Source organism: Oncorhynchus keta, chromosome 28 (genome assembly GCF_023373465.1).
Source record: "Oncorhynchus keta strain PuntledgeMale-10-30-2019 chromosome 28, Oket_V2, whole genome shotgun sequence".
Classification (NCBI taxonomy): Eukaryota; Metazoa; Chordata; class Actinopteri; order Salmoniformes; family Salmonidae; genus Oncorhynchus; species Oncorhynchus keta.
The window spans coordinates 11,751,495-11,765,415 of record NC_068448.1 but is presented as its reverse complement, the minus strand read 5'-3'; the positions used below and the strand labels follow the sequence as shown (position 1 = coordinate 11,765,415).

The following is a 13,921-nucleotide window of genomic DNA, read 5'->3' as shown; positions in this document are numbered from 1 at the left end:
ATGGTTGTACAGTCGTCGCAAATAACACTGTGATGGACCTCGTCGTTACTCTGGACCCTGATCTCTCTTTTGACAAACATATCAAGACTGTTTCAAGGTCAACTTTTTTCCATCTACATAGCATTGCAAAAATGATTAACTTTCTGTCCAGAAATGATGCAGAAAAATGTATCCATGCTTTTGACACTTCTAGATTAGACTACTGCAATGCTCTACTTTCCGGCTATCCGGATAAAGTACTAAATAAACTTACGTTAGTGCTAAACACGGCTGCTAGAATCTTGACTAGAACCAAAAAATGTGATCATATTACTCCAGTGCTAGCCTTTCTACACTGGCTTCCTGTTAAGGCTAGGGCTGATTTCAAGGTTTTACTGCTAACCTACAAAGCATTACATGGGCTTGCTCCTACATATCTTTCCGATTTGTTCCTGCTCTACATTTCACCTTTATTTAACGAGGCAAGGCCTCCTTACTGTCCCTAGAATTTCTAAGCAAACAGCTGGAGGCAGGGTTTCCTCCTATATAGCTTATTTTTTATGGAATGATCTTCCTGTCCATGTGAGAGACACAGACTCAGTCTCCACCTTTGTCTTTATTGAAGACTCATCTCTTCAGGAGGTCATATGATTGAGTGTAGTCTGGCCCAGGGGTGTGAAGGTGAATGGAAAGCCACTGGAACGACGAACCGCTCTTGCTGTCTCTGCCTGGCCGGTTCCCCTCTCTCCCTATTAACCTTATTACGGGGGCTGAGTCACTGGCTTACTGGTGCTCTTGCCGTCCCTAGGAAGGGTGAGTCACTTGAGTGGGTTGAGTCACTGACGTGATTTTCCTGTCCGGGTTGGCGCCCCCCTCAGGTTCGTATTGTGGTGGAGATCTTCGTGGGCTATACTGGGCCTTGTCTCAGGGTAGTAAGTTGGTGGTTGAAGATATCCCTCTAGTGGTGTGGGGGCTGTGTTTTGGCAAAGTGGGTGGGGTTATATCCTGCCTGGTTGGCCCTGTCCGGGGGCATCGTCGGACGGGGCAAGCAGTGTCTCCCGACCCCTCCTGTCTCAGCCTCCAGTATTTATGCTGCAATAGTTTATGTGTTGGGGGGCTAGGGTCAGTCTGTTATATCTGGAGTATTTCACATGTCTTATCTGGTGTCCTGTGTGAATTTAAGTATGCTCCATCTACTTCTCTCTTTCTCTCGGAGGACCTGAGCTCTAGGACTATGCCTGGCATGATGACTCCTTGCTGTCCCCAGTCCACCTGGTCATGCTGCTGCTCCAGTTTCAACTGTTCTGCCTGCAGCTATGGAACCCTGACCTGTTCACCAGACGTGCTACCTTGTCCTAGACCTGCTGTTTTCGTCTCTCTCTCTCTCTACCGCACCTGCTGACTCTAACTCTGAATGATCGACTATGAAAAGCCAAATGACATTTACTCCTGAGGTGCTGACCTGTTGCCACCTCTACAACCACTGTGATTATTATTATTTGACCCTGCTGGTCATCTATGAACATTTGAACAACTTGGCCATGTACTGTTATAATCCCCTCAGAGCCTGGTTCCTCTCTAGGTTTCTTCCTAAATTCCTACCTTTCTAGGGAGTTTTTCCTAGCCACTGTGCTTCTACACCTGCATTGCTTGCTGTTTGGGGTTTTAGGCTGGGTTTCTGTACAGCACTTTGTGACATCGGCTGATGTAAGAAGGGCTTTATAAATATGTTTGATTGATTGATTGACATGATCTACTGGTGATTGTATCATTAAGATAACTAGTGTGGTGTATAAACAACACACTCTCAATTAGTAATATGTTTGGACTAATGCAGCTTTAATTCTGGGTCTAAGAGGTCAACTTAAAGTAATGCTCATATGACACACCGTTTATTAGACAAATAATAACCATGTAAATAACAGGAAGGCTGAGAGTTGCTCATCTAATGTCTGTCAAATATTTGATGTCTGAATCAAAGAGTACTTTTCAGATAAATCTGAGTTGAAAAAGTCATCCTCATAGTCAGTCATCCTCATAGTCAGTCACACTCACACAGATAAAATGCATTCTGAAGAATCACCGCCAAACTCATAGATTGAAACTTTGTATCAGTTGTCCTGTTGGAACGTCTATACATTCATCTGATAATGATACAGTAACTTTGCATAGTTTTAAAGTGTCTACATTGTCACTGTACACCCAGTTACTGTATTCTCACTGTGCCATATAACAATAAGTTTGTAAGATGTGATAATTATTTGTACCTTTTAGAAGCTTTGGTCCAATAATCCTGAGGACTTCACCACAGCACCTCGTTGAAGAAATGTGCAGAGTCTATCTCGGGTCACATGTGCAGAGTCTATCTCGGGTCACATGTGCAGAGTCTATCTCGGGTCACATGTGTGATGGGTATTGGGGCGTTTCGTTCTATGGTGGGACGTCTGTCCTCGGATCAATCCGTTCTCTAGAAAGAGAGAGGAGCGTGCTGCAAAGTTTTAGAATTTGAACAGATTTTTTTTCTTGAACTGGGTATATTTTCTAGATGAGTTTTTGAAAGAATAACAAAGTAAAATCTAACTTCATTTGGGATAATTCCTACTTATGTGTTCACTTTTTGTTTGTTTGTCCAGACACGCTCTGCCCCATTGACACAGACAGGACTCTCGGAGGAGGGGAAGGGGGCATTATACGACTGAAAGGGGATCTCGAGAAGAATAGCCGGAGGAAAGAAAAGTTTATGGGAGGGGCAGAGACCGGTGGACAGCTGGCTGGTAGGACTGTGTGATGGAGCCTCTTGAATAATACAATGACATACAACTCAAATGCGTGACATGCATCCACAATTACATGAAACTTTTTTCATGCTATTTTGACTAATTCTAAGATATATATAAATAAATATATATATAAAGATATTTAAATTCAATGAAGGAGGATGATGGATTGTAGAATACATTAAAATCAATTAAAAATCCCAACCCCCAGAGTCACAAATGCCCCACGGAGCATCTTGACCAGATCAGACCCGCGAGCATCCCTTTACTTGCCTGGTCGGGGCGGAGAGGGGAGAGGGAGAACAAGCCTGTCGCTATAGCTACCATTCCCTCCCCCCGCCGCATCCCTCCAGATGGCCAGCTTTCTTCTCTCATCCCGTGATGGAATGAAAAGATCGGCTAATTAAACAAAGTCCCATATCCATGTGAAAGACCGAAGAGCCCTTGGGGAACAGTTGAGCGCAGGAGAGCTGGCCTGGCCAAGTATTGATTCTCACAGTTGTTGTCCCCTAGATTCTACAGCACTAGGGTTATTTAAACGGGCATGTTTGTAATCGTTGAAATCTTTATTGCTAAAAAAAGAAGAGGAACAACCACAACAACAACAGACAAACAAACAATTGAATTAAAGGAATAGGACTAATACACATAACATCTGCGATTATGGGGGTTTAGCTATATGAGTGACAACTGAAAAGAGAACATAACTGCATTATATAAAGAGAGTTCAGAGTTTCCGTCACTGCCCTGTGTCCAATAGTGGAGTAAGGTATACTTAGTATATGGCCTTTGAAATAAATGAACAAATTCAAAATGAACACACACAACACATTATGATGCCATGCTGCTGTAAACCAATTGCTTGTGTTGAATACAGACTTCAAAACTAAAAGTGAATCATTTTTCTAGTAATATTATTTTTTTTAATGTAGAAAAAGAAAAACATCTATTCATAAATAAAATAAGATATTTGTCCTTAACATACACATTGTTTACAGTAGACATAAACTCAGCAAAAAAAAAAAACGTCCCTTTTTCAGGTCCCTGTCTTTCAAAGATAATTCGAAAAATAATTCAAAGATAATTTAAAAATGTTTCCCATGCTTGTTCAATGAACCATAAACAATTAATGAACATACACCTGTGGAACGGTCGTTAAGACACTAACTGTTTACAGACGGTAGCCAATTAAGGTCACAGTTATGAAAACTTAGGACACTAAAGAGACCTTTCTACTGACTCTGAAAAACACCGAAAGCAAGATGCCCAGGGTCCCTGCTCATCTGCGTGAACGTGCCTTAGGCATGCTGCAAGGAGGCATGAGGACTGCAGATGTGGCCAGGGCAATAAATTGCAATGTCCGTACTGTGAGATGCCTAAGACAGCGCTACAAGGAAACAGGCCAGACAGCTGATCGTCTCCACAGTGGCAGACCACGTGTAACAACACCTGCAAAGGATCGGTCGCTGGACTGGCAAAAAGTGGACTGGCAAAAAGTGATCTTCACTGACAAGTCACGGTTTTGTCTCACCAGGGGTGATGGTCGGATTCACGTTTATCGTCGAAAGAATGAGAGTTACACTGAGGCCTGTACTCTGGAGAGGGATTGATTTGGAGGTGGAGGGTCCGTCATGGTCTGGGGCGGTGTGTCACCGCATCATTGGACTGAGCTTGTTGTCATTGCAGGAAATCTCAACGCTGTGCGTTACAGGGAAGACATCCTCCTCCCTCATGTGGTACCATTCCTGTATGCTCATCCTCACATGACCCTCCAGCATGACAATGCCACCAGCCATACTGCTCATTCTGTGCGTGATTTCCTGCAAGACAGGAATGTCAGTTCTGCCATGGCCAGTAAAGAGCCTGGATCTCAATCCCATTGAGCACATCTGGGACCTGTTGGATCGGAAGGTGAGGGATAGAGCCATTCCCCCCAGAAATCTATGGGAACTTGCAGGTGCCTTGGTGCAAGAGTGGGATAACGTCTCACAGCAAGAATGGGCAAATCTGGTGCAGTCCATGAGGAGGAGATGCACTGCAGTACTTAATGCAGCTGGTGGCCACACCAGATACTGACTGTTACTTTTGATTTTGACCCCCCCCCCATTTTGTTCAGGGACACATTATTCCATTTCTGTTAGTCACATGTATGTGGAACTTGTTCAGTTTATGTCTGTTGTTGAATCTTGTTATGTTCATACAAATATTTAGACATGTTAAGTTTGCTGAAAATAAATTCAGTTGAAAGTGAGAGGATGTTTCTTTTGTTGCTGAGTTTATGTATTTTCACTCACATTCTTTATATAAAACCTACTGACTGGTTTTCCTACATTGCTTATTGGGGCGACAGGGTAGCCTAGTGGCTAGTAACCGGAAGGTTGCAAGTTCAAACCCACGAGCTGACAAGGTACAAATCTGCCATTGTGCCCCTGAACAGGCAGTTAACCCACTGTTCCTCGGCCGTCATTGAAAATAAGAATTTGTTCTTAACTGACTTAAGGTTAAATAAAAATGGACTTTTTCCACACAGTATAACAGTCCAGCAAGAGATGCATATCAGTCCTAGGAGAGGTCTTTTCAGTAACTTGCTGCAGTGAAGTTGGTCCTCATCATATAGCTGTAGGATATGGATCGCAGTGGAGGCTGGTGGAGGGAGAAACAGGAGGATGGATTCATTGCGATGGCAGAACCATTGTGGTGGGGGAGGTGAACAAGTGCACTCTTTGGACTCTTGGGTGAAGAAACGGACTGCAGCCAGGGCCTCCGTGGTGAGAGGCTGCGGACGGGACGGGACGGAGCGTCAACTGGTCGTCACTGCCCAGACACCTGTGTGCGCCTCAGATTGTCCTTTACACGTACAAACTCAGGGACTTCTCTCTCCTGCTCCTCCCTGCGCCTGATCTCCTCCTGCTCATACTGAAACATGACAGTAGATTCATTTCAAACATGGTCATAGCCTTCTGCTGTTTTTGTAAATAGTAAATACACAATTAGTTTTTCTCCCACTTATTGGTGTTTTATTATATAGTGTGTGGATGTGTGTGTGTCTGGTGTGTGTGTTTGGAGTGTTTGTGTGTGTGTGTGTGTGTCTGGTGTGTGTGGCGTGTGTGTGTGTGTCTGGTGTGTGTCTGGTGTGTGTGTGTGTGTGTGTGTGTGTGTGTGTGTGTGTGTGTGTGTGTGTGTGTGTGTGTGTGTGTGTGTGTGTGTGTGTGTGTGTGTGTGTGTGTGTGTGTGCGTGCGTGCGTGCGTGCGTGCGTGCGTGCGTGCGTGCGTGTGTGTGTGTGTGGTGTGTGGGTCTGGTGTGTGTTACCTCCAGCAGTATCTGCTGTCTCTTGCGTAGCTCTGTCTCCAGTTCCAGAGGAGGCTGTAAAGCCAGTTCTTGCTCTCTGTGCTGCTCCAGCCTCCTCTGTTCCAGGACTCGCTTCAGCTCAGGCTTCTCTCCTGGCAACAGACCTCTAAGTGGGCAGAACAGACAACATATTCAGACATATTTACACTACTGCGCCAAGCAGAGCTGAGCTGAGCTGGCCTTGCTTGCATCCATCATAGTTGCTGGAAAGGACAATGTGAAACAAAATATCTAAGCCAGAAGAACGGTTCAGGTTGGCATAATTTTTGGGGAAAGGGTATTACATGCAGGCGTCTCAGTCTCTCTCTCTCTCTCACTCACTCACTCACTCACTCACTCACTCACTCACTCACTCACTCACTCACTCACTCACTCACTCACTCACTCACTCACTCACTCACTCACTCACACACACACACACTCACTCACTCACACACACACACACACACACACACGCACGCACGCACGCACACAATATGTCTATAATGGCATGCCAGGATTTATACTGAGTCCTGTGGATGACGCCATAGACATATTGTGTGTGTGTGTGTGTGTGTGTGTGTGTGTGTGTGTGTGTGTGTGTGTGTGTGTGTGTGTGTGTGTGTGTGTGTGTGTGTGTGTGTGTGTGTGTGTGTGTGTGTGTGTGTGTGTGTGTGTGTGTGTGTGTGTGTGTGTGTGTGCACTATGTACTGCATGTGTACAGAGGCACAAAGGAACAAAAGTTCAAATATATACACACACACACACTACCGCTCGGTCTGTCCTTGTGGTGCTGGGAATAAAGGCAGCATAGTTTAATAATACTAGACCTACACTCAGACACTATTATCTCTTACACCTTTCATTTTGTCTTCAGCAGATGAGATCTTTCTTCAAAATTTGGAGACATATAATAGAGCCTTTTGTTGATTTCTATGTATATTGTAAGTATATGGAAGTGTTTTATTTCAACCCCACCGTTTGGTGCTGACCAACAGTTCGCGGTGCAGGTCGTGGTGACTGGGTGTCTCCACAGTGGAGCCGTTCAGCTTCACCCTGGGCTGCTGCAGCTGGGACTGGCTCACCTCCTGGACCTCACTAGACTCTGTAGACTGCCGGGACAGGGCGTCGCGGCACACATAGTTCTCTACAGAAGAAAAAAGGGTAAAAAAAATTATATATATCTGAGAATTTGGCACGTCGAGCGTTTTTCCAGATCTGTTTTTTGCGTTTGCCAACTCCAATGCTGTCATTTTCAGATAATTCCATAAGTTGTCAAGAGAGTAAAAACAGACAAATCAAATCTAATTGTATTTGTCACATGCGTCGAATACAACAGGTGTAGGTAGACCTGACAGTGAAATGCTTACTTACATCTCAGGCTACCACAAGTCAACGTGTACCATCAAATCTGAGATCACATCATTTATGAATTGAATCAGTCTCAGCTGTTACTATAGATGTACCTTTTCTATGGTGCCGAAATCCTGGCCGCTGAGGAAGCACCTGAAAGGTGAGAGAGAAAAGAAAGGAAATCGCCCATCAATTAACTCCAGCAGAGTATACAAACATTGTACTGCATGGAGTCTAGTGATATGATACAGTAGGGAACAACACATCCGCACCACACGGTACCAAGGGCATGGTGTAAAACATCAGAGAGCTAACGGAGAAATAAGGTTTGAACCACTGTCAATGAACCACATCGGTGCATTATGTGGAGTGGAGTCTGAACATCCTATCTGATCGCCATCTCAAGCATCAGAAACACTGGATGTGTGGGTAATACCTTCCTATAGTGTAAAACATCTTCCGTCACAGCACATTTGAATCTAACAATGTGGTATGTAATCAAGTCTTCCCTGTGTTAATCAAGCTGCTTGTTGATTCACCCCGTGGGATCTATGTTGTGTAATAAGGGATAGAAGAAGAAGAGCCATCCCCGGATAGGCTGCCTGCTGTGTTACTAAACGCGTGAAGAAGAAGAAGAGCCATCCCCGGATAGGCTGCCTGCTGTGTTACTAAACACGTGAAGAAGAAGAGCCAACCCCCGGATAGGCTGCCTGCTGTGTTACTAAACGTGTGAAGAAGAAGAAGAGCCACCCCCGGATAGGCTGCCTGCTGTGTTACTAAACGCGTGAAGAAGAAGAAGAGCCACCCCCGGATGGGTTGCCTGCTGTGTTACTAAACGCGTGAAGACGAAGAAGAGCCATCCCCGGATAGGCTGCCTGCTGTGTTACTAAACGCGTGAAGAAGAAGAAGAAGAAGAGCCATTCCCGGATAGGCTGCCTGCTGTGTTACTAAACACGTGAAGAAGAAGAAGAGCCATCCCCGGATAGGCTGCCTGCTGTGTTACTAAACGCGTGAAGAAGAAGAAGAGCCATCCCCGGATAGGCTGCCTGCTGTGTTACTAAACACGTGAAGAAGAAGAAGAGCCATCCCCGGATAGGCTGCCTGCTGTGTTACTAAACACGTGAAGAAGAAGAAGAGCCATCCCCGGATAGGCTGCCTGCTGTGTTACTAAACGCGTGAAGAAGAAGAAGAGCCACCCCCGGATAGGCTGCCTGCTGTGTTACTAAACACGTGAAGAAGAAGAAGAGCCATCCCCGGATAGGCTGCCTGCTGTGTTACTAAACGCGTGAAGAAGAAGAAGAGCCATCCCGGATAGGCTGCCTGCTGTGTTACTAAACGCGTGAAGAAGAAGAAGAGCCATCCCCGGATAGGCTGCCTGCTGTGTTACTAAACACGTGAAGAAGAAGAAGAGCCATCCCCGGATAGGCTGCCTGCTGTGTTACTAAACGCGTGAAGAAGAAGAAGAGCCATCCCCGGATAGGCTGTCTGCTGTGTTACTAAACGCGTGAAGACGAAGAAGAGCCATCCCCGGATAGGCTGCCTGCTGTGTTACTAAACGCATGAAGAAGAAGAAGAGCCTTCCCCGGATAGGCTGCCTGCTGTGTTACTAAACACGTGAAGAAGAAGAAGAGCCATCCCCGGATAGGCTGCCTGCTGTGTTACTAAACGCGTGAAGAAGAAGAAGAGCCACCCCCGGATAGGCTGCCTGCTGTGTTACTAAACGCGTGAAGAAGAAGAAGAGCCATCCCCGGATAGGCTGCCTGCTGTGTTACTAAACGCGTGAAGAAGAAGAAGAAGAGCCATCCCCGGATAGGCTGCCTGCTGTGTTACTAAACGTGTGAAGAAGAAGAAGAGCCATCCCCGGATAGGCTGCCTGCTGTGTTACTAAACGCGTGAAGAAGAAGAAGAAGAGCCATCCCCGGATAGGCTGCCTGCTGTGTTACTAAACGCGTGAAGAAGAAGAAGAAGAGCCATCCCCGGATAGGCTGCCTGCTGTGTTACTAAACGCGTGAAGAAGAAGAAGAGCCACCCCGGATAGGCTGCCTGCTGTGTTACTAAACGCGTGAAGAAGAAGAAGAGCCACCCCCGGATAGGCTGCCTGCTGTGTTACTAAACGCGTGAAGAAGAAGAAGAGCCATCCCCGGATAGGCTGCCTGCTGTGTTACTAAACGCGTGAAGAAGAAGAAGAAGAGCCACCCCCGGATAGGCTGCCTGCTGTGTTACTAAACGCGTGAAGAAGAAGAAGAAGAGCCACCCCCGGATAGGCTGCCTGCTGTGTTACTAAACACGTGAAGAAGAAGAAGAGCCATCCCCGGATAGGCTGCCTGCTGTGTTACTAAACACGTGAAGAAGAAGAAGAGCCACCCCCGGATAGGCTGCCTGCTGTGTTACTAAACAAACGCGTGAAGAAGAAGAAGAAGAGCCATCCCCGGATAGGCTGCCTGCTGTGTTACTAAACCCGTGAAGAAGAAGAAGAGCCACCCCCGGATAGGCTGCCTGCTGTGTTACTAAACCCGTGAAGAAGAAGAAGAGCCACCCCCGGATAGGCTGCCTGCTGTGTTACTAAACGCGTGAAGAAGAAGAAGAGCCACCCCGGATAGGCTGCCTGGTTACTAAACGCGTGAAGAAGAAGAAGAGCCACCCCGGATAGGCTGCCTGCTGTGTTACTAAACGCGTGAAGAAGAAGAAGAGCCAACCCCGGATAGGCTGCCTGCTGTGTTACTAAACGTGTGAAGAAGAAGAAGAGCCATCCCCGGATAGGCTGCCTGCTGTGTTACTAAACGCGTGAAGAAGAAGAAGCGCCACCACCGGATAGGCTGCCTGCTGTGTTACTAAACACGTGAAGAAGAAGAAGAGCCATCCCCGGATAGGCTGCCTGCTGTGTTACTAAACGCGTGGAGAAGAAGAAGAGCCACCCCCGGATAGGCTGCCTGCTGTGTTACTAAACGTGTGAAGAAGAAGAAGAGCCATCCCCGGATAGGCTGCCTGCTGTGTTACTAAACGCGTGAAGACGAAGAAGAGCCACCCCCGGATAGGCTGCCTGCTGTGTTACAAACGCGTGAAGAAGAAGAAGAGCCAACCCCCGGATAGGCTGCCTGCTGTGTTACTAAACGTGTGAAGAAGAAGAAGAGCCATCCCCGGATAGGCTGCCTGCTGTGTTACTAAACGCGTGAAGAAGAAGAAGAGCCAACCCCCGGATAGGCTGCCTGCTGTGTTACTAAACGTGTGAAGAAGAAGAAGAGCCATCCCCGGATAGGCTGCCTGCTGTGTTACTAAACGCGTGAAGAAGAAGTAGAGCCAACCCCCGGATAGGCTGCCTGCTGTGTTACTAAACGTGTGAAGAAGAAGAAGAGCCACCCCCGGATAGGCTGCCTGCTGTGTTACTAAACGCGTGAAGAAGAAGAAGAGCCACCCCCGGATAGGCTGCCTGCTGTGTTACTAAATGCGTGAAGAAGAAGAAGAGCCACCCCCGGATAGGCTGCCTGCTGTGTTACTAAACGCGTGAAGAAGAAGAAGAGCCACCACCGGATAGGCTGCCTGCTGTGTTACTAATGCGTGAAGAAGAAGAAGAGCCACCCCCGGATAGGCTGCCTGCTGTGTTACTAAACGCGTGAAGAAGAAGAAGAGCCACCACCGGATAGGCTGCCTGCTGTGTTACTAAACGCGTGAAGAAGAAGAAGAGCCACCCCCGGGTAGGCTGCCTGCTGTGTTACTAAACGCGTGAAGAAGAAGAAGAGCCACCACCGGATAGGCTGCCTGCTATGTTACTAACGCGTGAAGAAGAAGAAGAGCCAACCCCCGTATAGGCTGTCTGCTGTGTTACTAAACGCATGAAGAAGAAGAAGAGCCATCCCCGGATAGGCTGCCTGCTGTGTTGCTAATGCGTGAAGAAGAAGAAGAGCCATCCCCGGATAGGCTGCCTGCTGCGTTACTAAACGCGTGAAGAAGAAGAAGAGCCACCACCGGATAGGCTGCCTGCTGTGTTACTAAACGCGTGAAGAAGAAGAAGAGCCACCCCGGATAGGCTGCCTGCTGTGTTACTAACGCGTGAAGAAGAAGAAGAGCCATCCCCGGATAGGCTGCCTGCTGTGTTACAAACGCGTGAAGAAGAAGAGCCATCCCCAGATAGGCTGCCTGCTGTGTTACTAAACGCGTGAAGAAGAAGAAGAAGAGCCATCCCCGGATAGGCTGCCTGCTGTGTTACTAAACGCGTGAAGAAGAAGAAGAGCCATCCCCGGATAGGCTGCCTGCTGTGTTACTAATGCGTGAAGAAGAAGAAGAGCCATCCCGGATAGGCTGCCTGCTGTGTTACTAAACGTGTGAAGAAGAAGAAGAGCCACCCCGGATAGGCTGCCTGCTGTGTTACTAAACGCGTGAAGAAGAAGAAGAGCCATCCCCGGATAGGCTGCCTGCTGTGTTACTAACGCATGAAGAAGAAGAAGAAGAGCCACCCCCGGATAGGCTGCCTGCTGTGTTACTAAACGCGTGAAGAAGAAGAGCCACCCCCGGATAGGCTGCCTGCTGTGTTACTAACGCGTGAAGAAGAAGAAGAGCCATCCCCGGATAGGCTGCCTGCTGTGTTACTAAACGCATGAAGAAGAAGAAGAGCCATCCCCGGATAGGCTGCCTGCTGTGTTACTAACGCATGAAGAAGAAGAAGAGCCACCCCCGGATAGGCTGCCTGCTGTGTTACTAAACGCGTGAAGAAGAAGAAGAGCCATCCACCCTGCTGTGTTACTAAACGGATAGGCTGCCTGCTGTGTTACTAACGCGTGAAGAAGAAGAAGAGCCATCCCCGGATAGGCTGCCTGCTGTGTTACTAACGCGTGAAGAAGAAGAAGAGCCACCCCGGATAGGCTGCCCTGCTGTGTTACTAACGCGTGAAGAAGAAGAGCCATCCCAGGATAGGCTGCCTGCTGTGTTACTAAACGCGTGAAGAAGAAGAAGAGCCATCCCGGATAGGCTGCCTGCTGTGTTACTAACGCATGAAGAAGAAGAAGAGCCATCCCCGGATAGGCTGCCTGCTGTGTTACTAACGCATGAAGAAGAAGAAGAGCCATCCCCGGATAGGCTGCCTGCTGTGTTACTAAACGCGTGAAGAAGAAGAAGAGCCATCCCCGGATAGGCTGCCTGCTGTGTTACTAAACGCGTGAAGAAGAAGAAGAGCCATCCCCGGATAGGCTGCCTGCTGTGTTACTAAACGTGTGAAGAAGAAGAAGAGCCACCCCCGGATAGGTTGCCTGCTGTGTTACTAAACCCGTGAAGAAGAAGAAGAGCCACCACCGGATAGGCTGCCTGCTGTGTTACTAAACGCGTGAAGAAGAAGAAGAGCCACCCCCGGATTGGCTGCCTGCTGTGTTACTAAACCCATGAAGAAGAAGAAGAGCCATCCCGGATAGGCTGCCTGCTGTGTTACTAAACGCGTGAAGAAGAAGAAGAGCCATCCCGGATAGGCTGCCTGCTGTGTTACTAACGCATGAAGAAGAAGAAGAGCCTTCCCCGGATAGGCTGCCTGCTGTGTTACTAACGCATGAAGAAGAAGAAGAGCCTTCCCCGGATAGGCTGCCTGCTGTGTTACTAACGCGTGCCGTCTCTATTTAGTCAAAGTGCTGTCACACGGAGGGAGCTCCTGTCAGATCGCCAGGTCTTATTAACGGTTTGGCTCTACACTCAAGGTTACCAAGCTTTCCCAGTCCAGTCCATTCTCAAGCTCATCATCATCATCATCCTCAGAGGAGCTTTAACTAAGGAACTTCAATAACATCATGATAATAATGCCATGGCAACCATCTGATGACAAACTCAACAAATATAAGGAGAAACCGTAGTATGCATGTGAAAACAAGCACCAAACTATTCGAACTGAACAACGTAACAGCCATGTAACAGCCTAATTATAGCCTTTATAAGAGATGACTCTGCTTCTACACCTGCATTGCTTGTTGTTTGGGGTTTTAGGCTGGGTTTCTGTACAGACCTTTGAGATATCAGCTGATGTACGAAGGGCTATATAAATACATTTGATTTGATTTTGATTTGACTTTATTGTAAAGTGTAACTATTAGAAGTATAGAAATAGCTACCACAGCTGGTAGAGAGAATCAATTCATCATAAGACTAGTCTCGACACACAGATTCCTCTGTCAGTAGTTGAAATCAGATAACCCTACTCTCAGATATATAATCACACTCTCCTTTGGAAACAGGCCTCATGAACAGTATCATATTAACCAGAAGACAGATGGCAGACTGCAGTTGTCGTGACTGTTCTGTGACTGGCCTTTGACTCACAGACAGGCAAAGTCAAAGACAAAAACTATCATCTTGCTCCAGGCCACAAACACTATCAACTACTACTACAGGTCTCTAGATAGTTTTTTTGTGCTGGATTGATTGTACTGCACCCATAATGTGTCGGAGGCACTGAGGCTTTGGGAAAAGACCGCTGTTGGTCCTACAGGCTATCAACTACCCTGTGCTGTGC

General features: G+C 47.2%; 1 protein-coding gene across 2 annotated transcripts in view; it reads right to left on the bottom strand.

Moving 5' to 3' along the window:
• Positions 1 to 3,309: 3,309 nt before the first annotated feature.
• The window catches only part of LOC127913190 (protein FAM107B-like), a 34,416-nt gene continuing 23,804 nt past the window's right edge, over positions 3,310 to 13,921 (bottom strand). For both annotated transcript variants that reach the window (XM_052484796.1, XM_052484797.1), the window contains 4 exons: positions 7,551 to 7,590; positions 7,063 to 7,231; positions 6,067 to 6,211; positions 3,310 to 5,672 (listed from right to left, as the gene is read on the bottom strand). In XM_052484796.1, coding sequence (XP_052340756.1) covers positions 5,568 to 5,672; positions 6,067 to 6,211; positions 7,063 to 7,231; positions 7,551 to 7,590 — 459 coding nt within the window. In that variant the 3' untranslated portion in view covers positions 3,310 to 5,567. The remainder of the gene's footprint in view (positions 5,673 to 6,066; positions 6,212 to 7,062; positions 7,232 to 7,550; positions 7,591 to 13,921) is intronic.